Genomic DNA, 22,735 nt, shown 5'->3' with positions numbered 1-22,735 from the left:
AACCTGTCTTCTATCCGAAAGATAGGATTCTAGCCAGGAGTATGCAGCATTCCGAAAACCATAGCAAAATAATTTCTTAAGTAGGATCTTATGATCTACAGTATCAAACGCTTTTTTTAAATCTATTAGTACTGCATCAACATATTATTTTTCCCCATTTCCTCTAAGATAAAATCTGAAACTTGTGTCACAGCAGTGGATGTTGAGTACAATTTACGAAAACCAGTTTTATCGAGGTAGTATTGCCTGACTTATCAGGAACCAGTCTTTTTAGGGTTTTCCAAAGTTGTTTTGGCCGTTTCCTGCAAAACGTCATTATAGTACTTGTTTTTGAGTCGGTTTTTTGAGACCTATTACCTGGTTCCTTTTTCCTTTGAAAGCTTCCCAGTCTAAGATGGATTTCGTTTTGATGGTTTCCATTTTAAGAAGTCTCTTTGATGGCTATTAGTAATTCATCAGTGACCCATGCCTCAACACGGTCAGAAAATTCATGTGTTTTAAAAGGGGCATGTCACGTAAATAGGTTTATTTTTTTTCAGGCACACTTTCACCCAGTGATTCAACATTTTCGAAGTATAGGTCTTTCAAAAAGTGGCTATCCAAATTTTAACGTCATTGTCACAGGTTTTAAGCATTTTTGCCACAGGTTTTAAGCATGAAGAACAGGGATACTTAACAGGACCTGGGTTTAGGCAGATGTCCCCTGACAAGAGGATCTTTAAAATATTTGTTGAAAATTGAGGAGAGAAATTGTCACTGTCATTGTGACTTGTGGTGCATTCTTTTTATACCTTACCTAGATGTTTTTTTATTGCAGAGAGGGGTTGGGTTGACGTCTTAAATATGTGATAATACAAAAGGTTATATCTAGCTAGGTAGCTAAAAGGGGATAGAGAGATACGGTCAAAAGCAAACATGGTTTAGGCAACAGTCCTTTTTAACTGCCTTCTAGCAACCTACTTAACGATAATACTAAATAACCTGTATGCAATTTTATTGTATTTGCGCTTGTTAAATATCCTGGCAGATTGTATATAAATGTGGTTCATGGAAAGAAAAAACTTTTCCAAAAACTTTTTTAGCCAAAGCTATTTTTTCGAGTTTTTGTGTACACGAGCAAAATGAGCCAGGCTAACATTTTACCCGCGGAGGAGTGAACTTCCAATCAGTGGCTGCAGACGTCGGCATAAATCATATCCGTGGTCAAAGAAACATTAACGACATTTACTTTAGGTATGTGCATATCGTTATTAGCAGTGTGACCACGGTAACAATAACAAATCATTTTCAAAAAATGGCGGAAATATATGGTTGAACAAGATGTTAAAGTTAACAAATTACACATAGCAGGCTACTAGCCAATTTTATATAAACCATGCTTAATTTAAAACAGGAAAATGCAAAACTACTGACTCAGATGCAAAATGGAATAGTTAACTTGAAAGCCTGTATTGATAATCAGCATGTAAAGGAGCATATCAGGAACACTAGTACACCAAAGATACGCTGTGAAAAAAGAAAAAGTAGTTGTAATCCAGGACAAAAATTTCCTTATCAAGTGCACTTACAATCAGATGGGAATCTCAAGAAAGGAAAAACACAGTTTGTAGCTGCAAAAATTGAATCAAAGCCTTTGAGGTCAATCATTCGATGTAAAAAGGTTGTGTATTCAGTTTTATTTTTTATTTTATAGAGTTTAGCTAGCTGCCTTCCATATTAAGTGATTATCTTAACAAATGGCTTTAGCAACGATGGTAACCTACTTGCTACATAAAATGGTTTTGACTAAGACATTCCTTAAAACGACTTTGCAATAATGGTAGTAAACAGGGCAGGTATTTGTGTAAAGTCAAGCAAAAAAGGAATAGACTTAATCATAGTGCCGTGTTTTTCTTGCGTGAGCTTCATGTAACATTACGTAATGCTATCCCAAAAAGATGCCTGCGTAACACTGGGATAACGAAAAAACATTAGTGTTGTAAAAAATATGGCTTTGTAACAGAACCAAAAAAGGAAAAAGATTGACTAACTCCTGTGTTAAAGGATGCATGAACAGCCAATACTCCTTGGGAAAATGAAAGGGGGCTGAATGTTTGATTCACGAGGGCTTATGTCATCATTAGCACATTTAATGATTCAAGTTATATATAGTTAACAGATCGCTTTCTCAAAGCATAGATTAGATGTCTACTTCACGAAATCCATCTCTGAAAATTATTTTGCTTAACAAGCATAAAAGTGACAACAAAGATTGCACAGATGCTTTGCTCGGAGAAGTACGCGAAAGAAGCATGTTTTACTTGTGTGAATTTTAAAATAAAATTGTGCCAGTACAGCGTGGTTAAAACATATTGTGAATAAATGTTAAAACCTAAATTTCCCCACACGTTTTTATTGTGGATTTTGTTGTTTTGAACGTTTTCTTCCTTGTCCGCTTGGTTTGTTTACATTTTTACCTCCAAATGTTCCCGCGCATCGGGCATCATGGTATCACTTAGATGCGTGCGCAAGTGAATATCAGGACTGTGATTCCATATATCGGGTGAAAAGTCCTGGTTTTATGATTTAGGTCTCAATACCTTGATTGTTTATCTCCATGTGAGATCCACTGGAATTATTCTAAAGTCTATTTTATGATTAATACTTCCTGACTTTTTTCAGATGTAGCTAGTGGTTGCTTTTAACAACGCCATGTATCTTTTTTAAATGCTCAAAAAGTAGGCACAACATTTGAAAAACTTAGTAAATCGAATTAACAAAGAGGATATGAGGGAGAGCACATGTGGCAGTCAAATTTTTTTCCTAAAAATATTCTCCAGCCTGTCTAGTTTCATTAATATAAGTTTGTATTTACTTAATTACGGATTAAAAAGATAACAATGGAATAAAGTGTCATTTTCTCATCGATGAACTATGTTTGGGCTGTATGTGTTGTAAAATAAACAAGTTTTTTGGTACTGGTAAATTTGATTAAATGATAGACCCTATACTTAAGGAAATTATGTAAGTTAGACAGACACATAATACGAATGGTATATGCTTGCTAGCTTGCAGGCACTTTTTAAATTTAAACAACTAGATGAAACTTTGATTTCTGGACGGCAAAAATCAAACTTTTGCTTGGCAGTGCAAAATGGGGAAGTGCTGTTTCCAATTTATTTAGTCAATTGCATTATTGGTAAAGAACACAAAATTGAAGTATATCACGGTTATTTCCAACTATCTTAATAAAAACATTTTTCGAGAACAGAGAAAGAAAAAAATCCCAGCCTTTTATATGCTTGTGTGCCAGATTTCTCAGTGCATGGTGTCTGCAAAGTCTAAAAAAAAGACCAAAACAACCAGAATTTTTTTTGTTATGTTTTATTGCAAAACATGACAAGAAGGCTTAAAAAATTAAGTGGTGTTTATATATTTCCCTCACAGAAAATACAGTTGTTGATTCCTACCAATTATGTCTCAAAATAACACAGAATATATACCTCTATCACGGTATAAGCATTTATTAGAATTCAATTCTGTCTTGTGATTATAGGATTTTCCTTACATTGCTTTCTTCAATGGAAAGATCAAAAATCATTTTTGTGATTTTTAGCATTATAGATATTTTCCCACTGATATCATATACAGCACACTAAAAATCAAACTAAAATTGAAAAATCAATATGTCAGTAACACCTTACAATTAAAATGTAGCAAATTTTAAACATATTGTTAATTAAAATTAAACTTATATATATAATTTTGTCTGTCAAAACTTTTAATTCTTACTCTTTTTTTGATTCGTGTTTTTTTTTGAAAGCTTCTTTTACTTTGATTAGAGATCATGCCTAATGTGGAAAAGTGACAAATGTCTATAGCTAAGTTCCCAGAAACCTAAATTGCAGAAGTTTCTCTAAACAATATTTAGCAAAAATTTCATTTTTTGTCTAATTAATGTGCATTGCTAGCTTAAGTACAGAATTGGTTTAAATTTTCTCATTTAGACTCCAAGTAATCACAGGGCTCGCTTTTCTCCAAGAGAAAGTAAAAAACATGTAGTGAAATCAGATAAACTTGACAAGTCGATGATGGGATATGATTGGATAGCTGGTTGCTTGGATAATGACTCCTATATTAACGAACAGTCTGACCAGTTTTTTCAAGACATTGAGGAATTCAGAAGGTTGAATAGGGATGAGTGTAAAACTGCAGTAAAAGATATTGATATAAGGTTAGTCAGGGTAAAAGTGTTTGAAGTGAACATGGTATTGTTCGGATATAATGTAACAAAGTTGCTGTAACATATACATGTATTATTTTTATGCAGTATTTATTTGTTGTAAGTTCCCAGGAAAAATCACATTAAGGAACCAAATGTGTTTCAATTTCGAGATGCTGGTAAAGGAATATTTGGCTGAAATGGGTGAGGATACTAGGGCTAAAACACACAATACAAACTCCCCTACGCATGTACCTGAAATTAAAAACACACTTCTCCAGCTGCCATCTATCCTTAATACTAACTTATCGTCTCGAGCAACTGCTGTTTGCTTTCTGTCTTTTTTATAACTTTTCGTTGTTTGCTTTTTCTTTTTTTACAAATTCTTATTATTTCATTTTCTCTCTATTTACAACTTTTTGGTGTTTTCTTATCTCTCTTTTTTACAATTACTGGTTGTTTCCTTATCTATTTTTATAGCTTCCAGTTTTTCCTTTTTTTACAACTTCTTGTTGTTTGCTTTTTCTTTTTAGAACTTTTCTTTTTCTTACAACTTCTTGTTGTTTCAATTTCTCTTTTTTATTGTATTTTCTTCACACATGTAGACCTGAACTGCAAACACCATACTCTCTCAGAAGAACATGCACAATGACACACCATCTATCAAGGCTTATAAATGCAGACCAGCATCCACACCAAAAAATAACAAAGAGAATCAGATTGCGAAATAGGCTAATTGCTTCCACCAGTGGACAAAAACCTTATACATATATGGCGCCTAATTGAAACAACGCAAGGAAACCGTGTAGCTCAGCAATTGAACAGGATTCGAGGTGATAAAGATTCGTATCCATGCTGATCAAATAAAATTGTCGCTGGCCCAGCAAATCAATAATGATAAGTGTATCACATAAAAGAAAAATAAATAAATATATATTTAAAAAGCAATATTTTAAATGCCTCAAGTGGGTGGGGAGGGGGGGTCGGAAATTTTATTTTATCTTTTAAGGCACTCTTGTCAACTTAGGTCAGAGGCCAATTTGATATGAAACCATGAATTTATATATATGCTTTATATTTACATGCTTTATATGCTCGGTGACCTGACTAATTGATACAATGTCCAATGTGAGTAGACAAAACACCATGCCTCTGTATTGAAGTTAAAAGTTTTATACCTATTTCAGGTTACTCCACCAGCTAGCAACCCACTGAAAACTGCAATTAACATGAGCTAAACTATGTTTACCATATTTTCTCCAATAAACGCCCCTTTAAAGGCTCCTCTCCAATAAATGCTTTAATTGAAAAAATACGGTACTTCTATATGTAACGTTTTTAATCTCCTAATTTTAGCCCAAAAGACACTTCAAAATTAATAACTGTTTCTTCTCAGCCACGAAAGGAAAATTATCCATTATGCTGTAAGTAGATTTAATCAATTTATCAAATTGAAAAATTATCTTTATTTCTTAACTATTGATCAATCCTAAAAACCAAATAGAAATAAAAAGAATAGAACATATTAAGTTAATTGTAAAATAGTGTTTTTCTTTATTACCCGTACGTCTTTATAGGTAATGGTAAAGGAGCATACATGCTAAACAATCGTCTGAATTTAATACCTATTCATGGACCATATTCTGAATGTCCTACATGCCAATTAAAAAAAAGTTGTAGGTGTGAAGGTGACAGTAATTATGTCAGGTAGGAGATCACGTGAACTTTTATTTACGATTTTATTCACAAATGGTGAAAAAATGTATTTAGATTTAAGACCTTTTTCAAATTAGTCTGCATTTGTACATTAAAAAAGCAAGCTAGATTTCAATTGGGGAATAGCAGAAATTCGAATTTATTGACCTATGAATTTGATGTGAAAGACAATTGTCTTGTGAATATCCAATTCAGTGGCATATTTAATAGGTAGTTTTTACTTTCAGTTTAACATTATACTTTAAAGCAATGCTTAAAGATATGATTTAACAAATTTAAAATCTAGCCATGTATGTATTAACTTTTAGAGTCAGCATTCCTCGCTCAACACTAAGCTCTCCTTACAGACTGCGACCACATCGACGTAAAAGTTACGATCCATCAGACTCTGTAGCTTTATCTACGGTGAGATGTGATACCAATTTTCACCATAACAACATCTTTGTATATTTTGTCGGAAATTCTGCACGAAACGTCTACATATTTCTTTTTTTCTAACATGAAGTGTGGATACAAGGGCAGTTTAAATTGATTGAAAAAACGGTATTATGCAACAGAAAAACTCTATATTTTCAGCATATAAGTTTTTTGATAAAAATTGTGTCATTGGAAATTATGTCCTCGCTAAAAATTAAATAGCATTTGATTAAAAAATAGGGAAAACGTTGAAATAAACGTTGGAATCCTTCTTTTACTGAATGAGATAAAATTCTATAATTGAGAAGCGGACAAAATGCTCAGAGCTGTAGGTTTTTATTCTTTTGTTTTTAAAACTTTTTCCGTGTCAAACTCTTCCCATGAGGAGAATTAATTTTAGAGAGAACTAATTTTCGTAAAGTAAGCAAATCCCTATTATTTCTTGAAAAAGAATCTGATGATATTTTGTTTATCAATTTATGCCGTTTTTTCAAAGGTTTTATGTAGTAGATATAAAATAAAAAATGTTGAAGTTGAAATTCACATATGTAGTTATAGACTGATGGCTTTGTGGTAGAGCGTTCGCCTCCAGTGCGGAAGGTTTCGCGTTCAAACCACAGCCGAGTCATGCCAGAGACTATAAAAGTGCGAATCGGTCCTTTTTGCTTAACGTTTAGCATGAGAATAGGATAAATATCCAAGGCAGCTGCTGTGCTTGCATGCCTTTCGTAGCTCAAATAGGAGCTTGAAATGCACTTGGACCCTCTTCGCAGAACCTTCATTGATAACAGTACCATTTGCAGCTGAAAAGGCTACCCTGGGTAAATAATTTCAATAATAATAACGATAATAGGTAGATCAGAAAAAAAGGGTAAATCTAATCTTCGCGGAAATTTATATTCGCGAATTTCGTGTATAGCGAGTTTCACAATAGTTCGCAGAAACTAATTTTTCAATATTGCAAAAAAAAAAAAAATAGTGAAATTCGCAAAAATTAATTCCCTTAAAGCTTATCTCCTGTGAAAAAATAAGTTAGCTTCATATGATAGGTTTTTGAAAAGTTGTCTATGAATCTCTTTTTCTTTTTTTGACTATCTCGATTGGTTCTCAGGATTTTTGACTAAAGCATGACATCATGTATTAGAAAAAATGAGGTGCTGTTTAAGGGTTTACCAAGTAATGGGGTGTTGTAATATGTTTTCACCTGCCCAGTTTGATAATTTGAACATATTTACATGAATATTTATACTTAGTTTGCCTGATTATCATTTTTATATAGCCATGTGTATATATCTTGAATTTTTAATCTATTTTCTATTTTTCAATAGCACTGCTTGGCAGGTTGGCAAAATTCAAAGCCTGCGTATGCACCAGGTCCGACCAACGTTGATCTTGCGTCACATGCTTCAGCCACTGGCTTGACATCGGTGGTATGTTTATGTTAGAATGGATTATTCAATGTTTAACCCTGTTTAAGTAGACCTTAATTTTGTTTTAAGGCCTTTTTTGTTTTTAGAGGGCGTTTAAAGAGTTGAAAAAATGACAAAAAGACGTTTTCATAAAAACAAGAAAAAACACTGTAAACAATGATGTTGTAAATAAAATTGATTATTTTTGAGACCATGTTATTTTAGTTTGGAAGGCTTTTCAGTGCGTGGCCTCTTCTTATCGGCGCCAGTTTATAAAATTTAATGTTATTCTTGTATATGTGTATACATCTTACACCTGTCTTTTTTATCGTCATGAGTAGCTGCCGAGAGAAGGGAAAGCAGATTCTGCGCTTTGCGTAATTGCGAAAGTTTTCGCTCAAAATCACTTTTTGATGACTAAATTTTCCGGATTGAAAATCACATTCTTACCAAATCTCTATATAAGATCATTATAGGCTCGAATGTTAGTACGAAAAAGAATCATCATCGTACTCAGTTCAGTATGCATCAAATCTAACTTCTCGAACCTCAAAACGTCGGAGTTGCTCTAGATATGGTGCGTCTTTCAAAATAGCTCTAAATTCTTTAAAATAATGGAGTTAGGCTCCTAATAGGGTTGTACATCCGGAAGTCTCCTTATACTAACATTCAGACATCCATCTAGTATTTTCATGCATTAGCGAGATGCCAAAAGACTAGTCACTTTGTGCATGGCGCCATTTTAAAACGCATCCACCCTAATTTGGAGATATTTTTTATATATTTGCATTTTTCTCATGTGTGTTCTGTTTTGGCGACTTTATACTTTCTGTTCACTTCATAAAATGGTCGCAAAGGTATTGTTGCCTTAATATTTTTGCGGGGAATGTAGGTGGAAATTTTATAGAAAACCGCGAAATTTTTTTTTCAAACAAGTGTAGTACCGCAAAAGTTTTTTTCCGCAAGATGCAAAATCATCGCGATAAAGTTAAATCGCCTAAGTATCTCCCGTAAACACTTCCTTTCCTTAAAGTACACATTCTATGTATAACACTCACGTCAGTTTTAAAATATCTCATTAAGTTTGTCTTGTTAAGTAGTGTTTCTTCAGTTTTCTATGGGATAATACCACTCTCAAGGCTGGTTTGCGACGTTTTATAGGTTTCATAAAATTCATGAAAAGCGTTTTTCATGAATTATAAGTTGCATAGATGCGAAATATTCATCCTTGCCTCCAGAGGCAAATGTCAGAACTGCCTTCTTATCTGATGTTAGATCTGATGCGTACCTGGGCCTTTTTTGCTATTAGAACCATTATTTAAAGAAATAGCCCTCAGGGAAATCTTGCCCTTAAGCCTCGTCATAGGCTTTTACCACTGTCCAATGCATAAAACGTTTTTAAGATGTCCTGAGAATGACGTTGAAAGAGATTACAAGAATTCTACTCCTGAACGATTGTTTTTAGTTCTTTTTAAAAAAAATTGAATTCCTTCAACTCGAGGTAATTGTTATTCCGCAAAGAGAAAAGCGGAGAAAGAGCCCATTCTCGTCTTCAGAATTCTGTTGAGATAGGTGAAACACTACCGTGGCAGAGTTGGACAACTGCGTCTTCATGAAATTGCTGCGTTTACAAAGGCGTTCTCTTAAGTGACCGCCCTAGTAACTTGTTAAGATCTGCGCTAAGAGAGGCGGTTACTTGGGCGGCCGCCTATCATTAAAGTTAGAACTTAACTTAACGCGGGAGAGTGCCCGGCGGTAACCCTAGCGTAAGTATGAAGCGGGAGGCGGGTCAATAATGCGTAGTGCAATTTCCTTTCAATTTATTGTGCAACCACCATTTCTAGAAATCGTGGTCCAAGAGTTTTGAGACGGCGCTTTCTAGAAATAGTGGTCGAAAATTGCGACCACTCTTTTTAGAAGACGGGCTCCAAATACGGCGGTGCTTCTTAGAATTAGTCGTCAGATGAATTTTTTCGGCCACGCATTCTAGAGAGCACCGTCCAGAGTTCTTTAGGACCACGCATTCTACAAAGCATCGGTGCAAATAATGTCCGACATTCTAGAACGCGTCGGCGCCCAGAAATAATGTTTGTATCTTAAATTAGAAATGTCAATGTTGTTTTTAAATAGAATTTATGAAAATATTTTATGGAAGCTTAAAAACACCAAGCTGGTAATATGCGTTCAACACATTAAAACAACTACGGACGACTCTTCCTAGAAAAATGCGTCCAACAAATTATCAACGAGGTTGCGCCAACTCTTTCTACTAGAAAGAGTTGGACGCCTATTTCTAGAAATTCTAGAAATAGGCGTCCAGACAAAATGAGTTGCAACATGAATATTATCCAGCAATTCAAATGTAGGAGTTTGTTAAATATTAATGCAGTAGTAAGCCATTCACAAAATGAGAAATATGTTTTGTTTTAAACAACCAGCATAAAAAATATATCTATGACAGAGAAATACTTAAAGTATTTATGCTCTAAATTTGGCGCATAAAAGCCATCGATCTGATATCATAGTCATAAGAAAAAAATGTTATTTCAATCTAACAATTTAGCTGGATATTGACAAATGGTTAAAATTATTACGCTAAAATAGGGTGTACGAACCCAAATTTAAAACCACAAGTTATAATGTACAAATCAAAGACCTCATGAAATAATTTGAGGACCGTAACAAAGAAAAACAACCTAGGCGGCCTCCGTGGTAATCGTGTGGCGGAGGCCTTACTTAGCTACCGATTGAGAGAACGCCTCTGTTGTAACCGCGCGGTATATCATGTAGACACAGTGTCCAAATCTGCCACGGTAGCTCACTGACGCGCGACCGCACGACTCTTCTTTTTCTTTTTTTTACTGAATAAATGAATTAGAATGAAACAACTTTCAAAAATCAAAAGACTTGAAGTGGCAGATGCAAAAAGAGAGATAGACGAAATAAAAAAGCACACGTGTAGATCCGATTAATAATATGCCAGAGAATTATGTGTAAAATCTATTAAGCAAATATTCAAATTTTTTTAAATATTTGTTATGTCTTTAGATTTTACACATAAATCCGATTTATTCCGATACAAATCGGATGTTTTTTATCACTCGTCATTCAAATATCAAGATGGCGATCCGAGCACTGTGCATCTCCCTTATCCTGGTTGCATTCCTTTGTGCTACAAAATGTGCGAAGCAGAAAAAAGCAAAAGAGGTAAGAAATAGAGACATGTCTTAAGTATTTTGCCCTTAAAGTTTGTAAGCAGGTAATATAGAAGTTTAAAGGAAATGTACTGCATCTTTCAGGATTTACGGATTTTGTTGGGTAAATTATCGCCAGAGTTTGAGTTGTTATTATACATACTTTATATTTCGCTGACGAAGCCTTAAAAAAGAACAATAAGCAATTTGCGGTCACAAATGTAAAACAAAATAGATTTAAGTTTCTCTGAGACGTTTTTCTTTTGCATTTTTAATTCACATTCCAAGTACAGTTAGGGACAACTGCAAATTATTCCGCCTAAATAGGCTATGATAAACAAATTACGCAAGATTTATCTCCTAACTAGGCCATCAGCACTAAATTTACTTAATACAGTCTTCTGGTTCATAGTTGCACAGATCTTTAAGGTTAAAAATGATCTAACAAACCTCCCCTCGGGTGTAGAAGTATTATTTTGGTAAATATTGTGGTGCGTTTTGAAGATATTGTTTCTTTTAAATAAGAATGCATGGCCTGTGTTACGGCTCCTTTGTTTTACGGTCACGGTTGCTTCTGTAAAAGGGAGAAATTTCTGGCATATTTTTTAACATGGTGGTGCATAGCCTAAAAAGACTATTTTCCGTTTAATTAGCTGAGCATAATTTTTAGTCCCGCAAAGCAAACTATAAAATTTTTTTGCTTCAGTGAAGATGATATAATGTGCAATCAAACTCCGAAAAAAGATGGCGAGACCAGACATGGTTGTTGAGATAATCCTAAAAGAAGAAAATAAATCTCTTTAAATAGGAGATGATGTCCTAACTAGCCTATGAAAAATCTCCAAACTAAACTACTATCTTGAAATGGAGAGATTTAGTCTAATTTGCAGTTGTTCCTGACTGAAGTAGGGCAGAACTATGCAAAGTAAACACAAAACTACTACTGATTTAAGCTTTACTATTTTTCTCACAACACGCATGAACTAAATTTAATGGAAAGTTATTCTTATAAACACATACAGGACAACAACAAATACGCCTAATAGGAAAATAGCTGTTTAGGAAAGCAGGGTTTAGTTCAAGGGCTGTGATGAAAATTCACTTACAGGAGCAGGTGCCACATGCATGGGAATGATAAATATTAAAAATCAATTTCTTTCATTTATTTATTCAGTATATAACAACAAAATTGCACATATGCACATTCAAATATATGCACATAAGTTGGAGGTCAAGTGACAAGAATGTTTACATGCTCTGCGCACACAGCTACTTACTCTAAACACATGAAATCATTCTAAACAAATCATGCATTGTTCAGTTTGAAAGCCAAGTTGAATGAAATCTTTATAACAATAGAAAACGTGTTTATAAGTTTTTATATGCTTTTTAGGATTCTCACAGGGATGAGGGGGTAAAAGTTAGTAAATAACAGCAAGTTAGTATGTTGTTAAGTTGGTATGTGGTTAAGGGAGGCAGAAATCTATTTTGTCGTTAAGCATGGAGAAAACTATTTTAACTTTTAGAGTTGATCTTGTTTTGTTTGTTTATCATTCTTTTTAATAAGCATTGCAAAACCAGTGCAAAAGAAAAAAAAACTTTTTATGGCTGTATTTTGTTATCATTATCTATATTATAATACCGTAATGCTCCAAACAAGCGTCCTGGGTGCTTATTAAATTTTTGGATTTTTTGCATGGGCGCTTAATCGAGGGGGATGCTTAAAAAATGCTGGGCGCTTATGAAATTTTCCTAATTTTGTATAAATTAAAGATAACAGTAATTTTCAATTTTTTTTCCTGAAAATAAAACTGAACTAAAGATGCAACAAAATGAAGTTGAGTCTTTCTAGTGTTTTTTAGTTTTGCTTTTTATGCAACACCAATATCATCAATTTTCAAATAAGCGCCCCTTTTTGAGGGGGCTCTTATTTGATAATGCTGGGCGCTTAATCGGATCATTACGGTACCTGTAAAGTCTGATGTCATGCAAAATAGTATCGCAAGTAATGTGGTATATATAAAAAGTGTCAGCCGAACCTGTAAATTTTTTCCTGGGCCACCAACTAGTGACACAAATTATTTTTACAATTTAGCTTAATTGACAAATCCCATTTGTGCTGCATCCACTATTATTAAGATTTCGCTGGGTGAAAAGTCATAACCTGCTTTACAAAGTTAAAATTAATTCGTTAGTCAGAAAAACACCTTGATTCATACTGCCATGATTTTCATCGCAGAATCCCTACATGTGGTTGTTCAATTGTTCAAATTGAAACATAACTGTTTTGATCTCTAATCATAGACCTTGGAAAGGGTCTACAAAGTATAACAATAGTTACGTTGCAGAACCCTTTTCTAATGTAAAAAACGTTTTTTCCACTTGCTTAAAGGATTATACCTACCAGGTGACGTCAACACAGCTGCTGTTCTGGCTAGTACCAAAACTATATATATTTTAAAAATTATGATGATACTCCAGTTTAATTATTTTTAACTCCTAAATATGTTATATTCAGGGATAAAATGTAAACTTAGATGTTTTTTTTCGTTCGAAAGACAGCATTGTTTCTGATTTTCTTTTTATGTTTTAGAGCACAAATATCCAACTTGAACAGAAGATACAAGCGTTATCAGAGTTGAACAATCGAAGGCCTGTCATACGTATGAATGGTGACAAGTTCCGACAATATGTAAAATCTTCTCCTAGAAATTATTCCATTATTATCATGCTTACTGCATTAGCTCCACAAAGACAATGTGGAATTTGCAAGTATGGTAATTTTTTGGTAATGTATAGTTAATACGGACAGTAATACAGACTTGCCACGTCTAACCAAAAGCACATCAATATGTTCGCATGCTATTGTACCTCTCCTAAATACCTGTTACATTAGGAATTTATATAATGCTTGTGAATGTTTGTATACTGTAATTTGCTTTTAGGGAGGTCAATGGTGAATACCAGATTTTAGCAAGCTCTTGGAAATATTCCAATGGGTTTTCTGGAAATAAATTGTTTTTTGCTATGGTTGATTTTGATGAAGGATCTGATATTTTTCAATCAGTAAGCATTTTTGAATTCTTATTTTTTTTGTCTGTTATTTTATTTTTTCAAGAGAACTAACAAATATAATAAGTTTTAAATTCTTCATTATTAATTGAATTTAAAACGTATAATTTTTTAAAAATAATTTTGGTTCTCAAAATTGTTGACGACACTATTAACTGCGTGATAATATTCTATTCAGTAAATACTTTAACAGGGATGTAAACTAACAGGCACTAAAGGAGCAAACAAAATAAAAAAAAGACAACGATTTAAGAAATCTTTACCGAAACTTGTTGCAATGATGCTGTATGACATTACAAATCAATGAAATTTGTAACAACCAGATTTGCTTTGGCGAAAAGGAAGCTTTTTGGGACAAATTTAAACATTAAAATAAAAAAAAATGTTAGAAAGTTATACTATTTTGTTTTCATGATATGAAACACTGTTTTAAATTATAGAATTTTCTTTGTTAGTTCTACTTGGAACAATTATTTCTTTTTTTGTCTAACAGTTGAAACTCAACTCAGCTCCTGTCATAATGCACTTTCCGGCACGAGGAAGACAAAGAAAGGGTGACACCTATGACATGAGCAGGTACTATATTTTTTATTTCACATTGGAATTTACAATTCTAAATCTAAAATTTACACAAAATAAATCAGCCGAATACATATAAACAAGAAGCAAAGATAGGAAAATGAATACCGTTGTTATGATTAGGAACGATTTCTTTTGAAAGGACATAAAACCAAAAGATCAGAATGTTACTGATTAAGGAGATTATAAAGTCTTTGTAAAAGGTGTTGATACTTGCAGCAATGTGTTTTTTTAATTGCAGGACAGGTTTTGCTGCTGAACAAATAGCTAGATGGGTTCATGAACGTACTGATATTACAGTAAGTGTTATTTTTTTACTGTTTATGCAAAGTTGATGGATAAGGACATTCGAAAATGTTTAGCTATTAAGGTTTTAAGAAACTGTTGTTTCAGAATGTTACAGTAAAATGTGTTTTGTTTTTTTATAGTTCCTTACATTTTTTTATGTATAGATTCGTGTAGTGCGTCCACCAAATTACTTTATGGCTATTACTATTGGTGTGCTGCTGGCTGGAATTGGAGCACTGCTCTATGTTAAAAGAAAAAGTATTGAAGTCGTTTTTAATAAGGATTATTGGGCAGTTATTGCTGTTGTAAGTTCGCCTCTTTACTATAGAGTTTTCATTAAGAATAATAGCATTAAAAGGCGTGGCCACGGTTTTGAAATTTTTTCCAGTTTAGGAGATTTGATGAGAATTTATAAGTTTTCGAAACAGTTCTAAAGATATTAATAAGGAAAAAAATTTCCTTGGCAATACAAGGTCTTTTTTTTTAAATTTTTTAAACTTAGAACATTTATTAAATAATTTTATAGTATTAGTAACCACTGAACGATCATTCTGAATTATGAAGTGATAATTTCTTCAACTATAACTTATTATTGTTGAGTTGTAAAATCGTATTTACCCATTCCTGTCCTTTTTTCAGACGATTGCATTAATTATGATTTCTGGTCAAATGTGGAATCACATTAGAAGTCCACCCTACGCACATCGAAATCCACAAACAGGAGAAATTGTAAGTAAAAAAACGGTTTCCTTGTGCAGTAGACTTCTAAAATTCGACTATTGTTAAAAAATTATTCGTTTATACCAAGTAGAATGTTTTGAATACAAAATCAAATGATGAATTTCATCAGAGATTTCTTTTATTTACTTTAAAAGCTCTATGAAATATTTCGATAATCATGGCGATGACTGTAACAAAGCAACGATAAATCGATAAATCGTTCAAAATTATTTTTTTCGAAGGAATAGATGTTTAAAGTTTAAGTACAGCAGCAGTTTGTATAACTTGTGTTTGTATTTTATAAGTGACAGTTTTACTAGTTATTAAAATTTTCTTTTGCGTTGATTAAATACACATAATTCTAACTGGTTTCTTTTGTTCAAGGCTTACATCCATGGAAGTAGCGATGGACAATTAATTGCTGAGACATACATTGTGTTTGGTCTTTGTATCTTTTCAGAGTTTTATTTAATGGTTATCAATTCAATACATTGCATTTTTTTCATTAGATGACAATTTTGTCTTAGCAGCCTTGATCTCTTGTTTTTTATGGCATTAAATTTTATTGAATCTCATGTCAACTTTACTCTGCACGATATCAAGTTTTCAGGGTTTTTTTCATTAAAATTTTGTTAATCGGGGAAAAAAGTGGAATTGATTGGATTTAAAATATGTAGTTTTTTCACAACCTGTCTCTATATGCATTATTTGAGATGCATTTGAAGATGCATTTAAAATAAGGGAACAAATTATTTCCAGAAGAAATCTTTGCAAAATATTTTTTTTTTTTGCAGAACTTATTTATTATTTCGCGAGAATTTTTTTTGCTTGTTTATTCGTGCTTTGATTTTAATAAGTTTATTATATTTAAAGTCATTCGTTAATATTTGAAACTTTAGTTAAGCAAAGTACCACTTTGTTTCTAATTAAATTACTAAATCTTCATCTTCGGCCAAACATAATTGCGCAAATTTCAGAAAAATTTCGTCATTTGAAAATATATTTTTAAACTATTCATCCACAAAAATAAGATCCGCAAAAAGTTTTAAGAAGAGCTTGGATTGCAAGCATTTTGTTTCAACTTTTTTGATTGACAGTTTCTTTATATTGTATACGTGCAAATCGACCTTTACCTTAACTGCATTATGTAGATGCTTGTATCTGTATTGGTTTTGTTTTCTTAAATGAAAAAGCAATGGAGCAAGACGACTTGAAGAAGAAGAGAATTTTCACTGTGATCGGCTTCATTATGATCATTGTGTTTTTTAGTTTAATTTTATCCATCTTTAGAAATAAATACCATGGATATCCTTATAGGTGAGTAGACTATATTTCAAGTGATTTCACATATTAGTGAGTAAAAGTACTATGAGTGAATTGTCATAACGTAAAAATGCAGGGAAAGAAAAATAAAAGAAATGAAAAAAGCAGTTTTGAAGAACTCTTGATTTTCGCGTTATATTTCTTGAAGTTTCTAGCAAGTTGTTTGATGTTTTGAAATGTTATGAAATGCTTTAAAAGGGCAGAAAAAATACTCTCTGACTATGATGTTGGATCAGAATGTCTTCTGCAAATGTAGATTAGTTTGCAGTTTCCATGCCTGTCTTGCTCATTCCAGACAACATTTTTATTTTGTGTTCTTTTAAAATTAATTTAAATCACGATTGGTCCCAAATTTTGACTGAAAATTGATATAAAAAAAACGAAAATTATTTGGTCCTAGTTATTAATGCGTTTTGAAACATTTTTGAAAAAATAGCTACCAGTGTTACTCACGTCTAAATAACTATAATATATTGTTTCTTTCTATTCTCTGATTTAGCTTCCTGTTCAAGTGAATTCCTGCAGAAATAAAAATCAGCGTAGAACAAGATGTATTTTTTACAAATATTATTTGAATGTTGTCGTAGATCGGATATAGTAAATGAATGCTCCATCTGGATATTTATGCAGCAAATTTTTCTTACGTAGAATTTTTATAGATGAACAGAATTGTTTAACACATGTTGAAATACATTCTCATTTGGAAATCACGCTTTGTCTTGTGTAATCTTGAAAACAGTAATTAGGCCAGAAAGAAATAAGTCTTTGTTAAAATTAATTAAACAGGGCTGTCCGGTAATAAATAGCAAAATACCAAAGAGGCCGTTAAATTGTTATTGGTGATCAGGGTAAGATGTGGCTCTGCTAAGGAAATCGGATACAAATAAAAATTCATTAAATAACAGGGTAAGAATAATTAATAATGCGTATGCTAAAATAGAAGTCCTGGTAAAAACGTAAGTTTTCGCAAAAAACGAGGGCGATCAACCGCCTTTCCTGCGCTTTTGATATTAGGACGCGAACTGAGCTTTGTGTGGTAGAGTGTTTGCTTCCAGTACGGGAGATCTTGGGTTCATATCCCGACCAAATCATGCCAGAGACTATAAAAGTTTGAATCTATCCTTTTTGATTAGCGTTCAGAATAAGAATAGGATTGATTTCTTAAGCCGTTGTGAGGTTGCTGTGGTTGCACGATTTTCGTAACTCAAATGATGGGAGTTTAAATACACTAGAAATCCCCATTCGCAAGACTCCTGTTTATAGCAGTACCAATAGGAACTAAAGAGGCTATCGTTGGTAAGCAATTTCAAAAATAATAATAATTTTCTGAGATTTTTATAATTATTGTTTCTAGATAAAATGAGTCCATTTCGCAAAAATTTTGTTCTTCACCGCCTCCTTCTCGGCTAGGAAAATGAAATATAATTTCTCGTCGAAACAGTTTTGCTTTCTACATGGCCCTGATATTGAATTTGAAAAGTTATGAATAATATTTCAAGTTGCATAAAAATCTTATAAAATAGAAAAATATTATTCTATTTTTTCGCAAAAGCGTAAAAATTCGCCAATTTTTTTGGTACGCCAAAAAAAAAAAAAAAAAATCGGAACCGTTCAAGCAGCCAAATATTGAAAGTGAGGCTGTTACATAAGTCTGCAATAGATGCGGCCATAATGCCGAAGCAGGGTTTGTTCTGCCCCTGCATATCATCTTTGTTTGTACAGTTCATACTACTTTTATTTATTTTTGCTATCGTCTATCCACCAGCAAGAATTATTAAATTAGAATACATTTTCTATCGTGTGGCATGCTGACATAATGTGCATAAACAACACATGCAGACGCTAACTCTACTGTTCTGTGTGTATGCACAGCTCACCAGCACACACACCTCTTGTTTTGAAAGCATATTGTATTTTGAGCCTGTCTGCAATCAATATTCTACAATATCTTTAATAAATTTTGTCACATTCCCATCCCTTCCTGCGAAAAGTGAAAAAAATTATTGATTGAAAAATTAGCCAGCTATAATAGCTCTAGAGCTAGCTAGCAGAGTAAAAAAAACAATTAGGCTACAGTGCCCTTAGTGCCACTTGGTTACTCAAACTGTATGCTCTAGAGTGTTTCCTCAAACATTCTTGAGAAAAATTGTAATGAGTCTTGTTATGAACTTTCGCCATATTTAAATGTTAACAAGCTCAGATCTAGAGCTATTCAGCGATTCGGTTTGACATCATAACAATTTTTTTGGAGGTGAAAAGTTTCTGTATTTTAGGTGAAGAGAGTGCATTTTGGAAACATTTTGGAGTTTTAAGAACAGTTTTAGGAAGTTTAAGCACAGATAATTTTTTTGGAGCAAAATCTAGCTAGATAGCTAGCTAGCTTAGCATCATTCAGAGAAGATTTACCAAGATGATCGCAGGTATTGGTCATCTACCAAATTAAGAAAGATTTAAACACTGTAATTTGATGCCTCTGGAAATGAGGAGATTAAGAGCTAACCTCACAAAAGTTTTTAAAATAATGAATGGTTATGTGAACCCGAATGACTTTTTTGAACTGTGTAAAAATCCACTGACAAGGGGACACTCAAAAAAGATATGGAAGCCTCACAGTAGGCTGGATAAAAGAAAATTTTTATTTGTTCCTCAAGTTATTAATGAATGGTACATTCTACTAGAGAAAGCAGTGTCTGCTAATTCAATAAACAATTTTAAAAACTTTACTTAATCACATTTTGAGAATGTTAGGGGGCTTTATACAAATCAAAGAAGACTGCCTGCCCCAGTTCTAAAACAACCACCAATGTTGGTCTACTAAAGACCATATTGGTGGATCCGGTAAGTTATCATTTCCAGACAGATTTTTATTGTGGTTACCTTTCGTTAGCTAATCATTTTTCCATTTCCACATTAGCATTCTTTCCCCTACGTACTAGGTTTGTTTTCACCCTGCGAAATTTTAAAAATGGCATATGTAGCACAAGTGTGATTCGTCAATTAATCAAAATGTCAATCATCACTACGGCAACAAAACTGAACCGAATCGCAGAATATAGCTAGCTTGGCAAGCTTAACTAGCTACCTCCCACCTGAGAAAAAACTTTTTGTCCCATCATAGATAATAAACTATGCAGAATTTTATAATTATTTTGCATAATTCGTTAATATAATTAAATAATATATAAATATTGCATTCTTTTTTACCATTTTTGTAAAATGTGCTACATTCATCATTATTGGCGAACCTTCCTCTCCAAAATGATCTAGTTCAGCAAATGCGAGAAAAACGTAAACAAATGACATACATATATATTTTAGCGCTACTGCAGAATTATTGAATAACCCACTGTTTTTGTAAAGAGTTTGTTAAGCATGCGGCTTTTTCAAATAATATATAGAGATCAAAAGTGAAAGTTAAAAATATTTTCTTGCATTCACATAAGATAACATTGACTGTGTAAGAAAAACTTTAGAAATAATTGTTACTTACACTACTGTAGGTTGTCAAATTCGAACCTAGTTCCCAGAGTCTGTTGTCTTTTTTCATATCTACACAGTGTGATAAACAATCATTTCCTGGTTCTATTTAAATGCCACGAGCACCTTTGTCCTCAGGGATTTTTGCCTTATTAAATATGATATAAAAGCCCTGTGGGTTCACAACAAGATGTAACTTAAATCTCGGTTGACGAAGAATTTAGAGGTCTACTATGGTCTTTTACTAAGTTTATGCAATTTTGCTACATGACACGCCTAAAGATGACAACCATCACACAAATATTGTGCAGAGTAAAAGGAACTAAAACAAAAAAAAGATGGCTTCCACAGTGCATTTTGAAATACAATGGTAGGATTAGCAATATCTTATTTCATGAAATTAACCAGTTATAAAATGGGGGCCACTAGAACAAAAAAGAAACAAAAAATGATAAACCTTAGACTGCCTCAGCTCAATCAAACATAGTAACATTTATAATCTGTGAAAATTGAAAAGAAAAAGAATAAAAAACAAAAATTAAAAAGTTAAAAAGTGATCTCCATTAGAATTTGCCAAATACATTAGAGATGGAAGTCTTAAACGAAAGCAGACTTCCATCACAGGTCACTTGGTCTGGAAGATTATTCCACACTTTTGCAGCTCTAAATGGGAAGGCTTTTTTGCCAAATTCTGTGTTGACCAAGGGAAGTGTTAACCTGTTTTTGAAGCTCCTCTTGTTTGATGATTATGACAGTTTTTTGTCAAAAGGAATTTTGAGCGCATGTAATTAGGAGCAATGTGATTCATGGCTATAATTAAAGCAGTGTTATTTAATTGAAATACTGTTAATTCGGTGACTTTTTTAATATATATATGGGTAAAAATACAATTCTTTTTACAGACGATAGCTCAACGGTGTTCTCTTTTTCTGTGATCTTTTTAAAAATAGCTTTTGTATCATCTTCATTCCAAGTAAAAAATTACCCGAAAGCAGGTTTTCTTCCAAAAATTTTTAAATCTTCTATATTGTCTTTCCAAACAACGAAAATTTTTATTACTATTTTTAAACCGCCTTGTAATAGAGGAGCCCAGCTAAACCCCATTGTCAACTTTAAACCAGAACATGTGAAACTCATGGGGAGCATCTACGAGTTTTTCCAAACTGAAAAAGGCTGTAACATCTTCACTGCTGGTTGGAGGCTGCTGGGATAACGGAAACATTAAAAGGTGCCAGAAAAGCAAAGAGCCAGATTAACATGGACCCATTTTCGTAAAATTACACGTTCATATCCTTAAAAAAAATTTTGTTCGCTGTTTTCTGACCAACCACAAAAAGTTTGGATCAGGATTTTTTAACATTCTTTTATTTTCCCAGTATCTCGCCTATTTCCGACCCAAACACAGTCAAATTATTTTTCCATAAAGTATGAGTATAGTTAATTAAAAATATAGCTAAACCACTGAGCAAATGAATAATCAAATTACCAGGCTCACAAGAAGACCGGAGTAGACAGTAAAATCATATTGTCTTTGTCTGACAAAAAGTTAAAAAAAATAATCCACTGACCGACCGATCATGCAACAAAACTACGAGTCGGAAAACGGCAAACCAACAATTTTAGAATTAAGGACAGCCTTATTGGTAAAAATATTTTTCTATTCTTTCTAAAATTTGCGTTAATTAAATGGATTTTTAAAAACAACATTGCTCAACCGCATTAATAAATGCCTTTTTTTCAAAATAATTTTATTAAACTGTGTTAATTTAATGACCTTTCTGGTTTGTCTAAAAATTTTATTGTCTCATTATTTATATGTTTGATATTTGTGTGACCATTAAACTGTTAACTTGTTTTATTTGACATTAAATTTCATATTATGTTCAGTCTTGTCATTCTAAGGGGTGCACTCATGCACTCACGCCTCAACAAATGCCTAAATTAAAATGAGGTATGCTGTTTTCAGGTCTATATTGCATGCATAAAACGAATATCACAAATGCAAAACTTTATTTTTTGTAACCAAACTAATTAAAAAATTAAAAAATCACAATTTTTGGCATGTCATTTGACATGCACCTAGCCTGTTCTGCATTGGACTGGATGTTGTATTATACTTTAGGTTCTTGGAAAAAGCTTTTTCTTGTTATCATCTTTATTAAAAAATATTCTTATATTTACATGCTTATTTTTTATAAAAAAGCATTCCCATCACAATAATTGTTATTGTATGCATTTTCTCAGTAGAAGTTTCCAATTACAATGACCTAAAAAATGTATGTGCCATTTTAAAAACAGTTACATGGTCATTTCAATCCTATCTAAGAAGCTTATATTTG

At 32.8% G+C, this 22,735-nt stretch overlaps 2 protein-coding genes across 2 annotated transcripts; both read left to right on the top strand.

Annotated features, from left to right (window-relative positions):
• The first annotated feature begins 1,263 nt into the window (after nt 1-1,263).
• LOC130654651 (migration and invasion-inhibitory protein-like) lies at nt 1,264-7,952 on the top strand. The gene is made up of 7 exons (XM_057457266.1): nt 1,264-1,660; nt 3,987-4,213; nt 5,558-5,625; nt 5,779-5,908; nt 6,226-6,322; nt 7,663-7,764; nt 7,851-7,952. Exons 1-7 carry the CDS (start codon nt 1,376-1,378, stop codon nt 7,875-7,877), a joined length of 936 nt encoding a protein of 311 aa, XP_057313249.1. The 5' UTR covers nt 1,264-1,375; the 3' UTR covers nt 7,878-7,952.
• A 2,845-nt stretch (nt 7,953-10,797) lies between these two features.
• Nucleotides 10,798-17,626, top strand: LOC130655157 (magnesium transporter protein 1-like). Its single transcript, XM_057457867.1, has 10 exons — nt 10,798-10,950; nt 13,531-13,709; nt 13,883-14,003; nt 14,503-14,585; nt 14,830-14,887; nt 15,041-15,181; nt 15,516-15,605; nt 15,981-16,044; nt 16,748-16,913; nt 17,419-17,626. Exons 1-10 carry the CDS (start codon nt 10,831-10,833, stop codon nt 17,432-17,434), a joined length of 1,038 nt encoding a protein of 345 aa, XP_057313850.1. The 5' UTR covers nt 10,798-10,830; the 3' UTR covers nt 17,435-17,626.
• Nucleotides 17,627-22,735: the final 5,109 nt, after the last annotated feature.

The sequence above is a fragment of the Hydractinia symbiolongicarpus genome, chromosome 8, assembly GCF_029227915.1.
Source record: "Hydractinia symbiolongicarpus strain clone_291-10 chromosome 8, HSymV2.1, whole genome shotgun sequence".
Lineage (NCBI taxonomy): Eukaryota > Metazoa > Cnidaria > Hydrozoa > Anthoathecata > Hydractiniidae > Hydractinia > Hydractinia symbiolongicarpus.
This window is presented reverse-complemented; position numbering and strand designations above follow the sequence as displayed.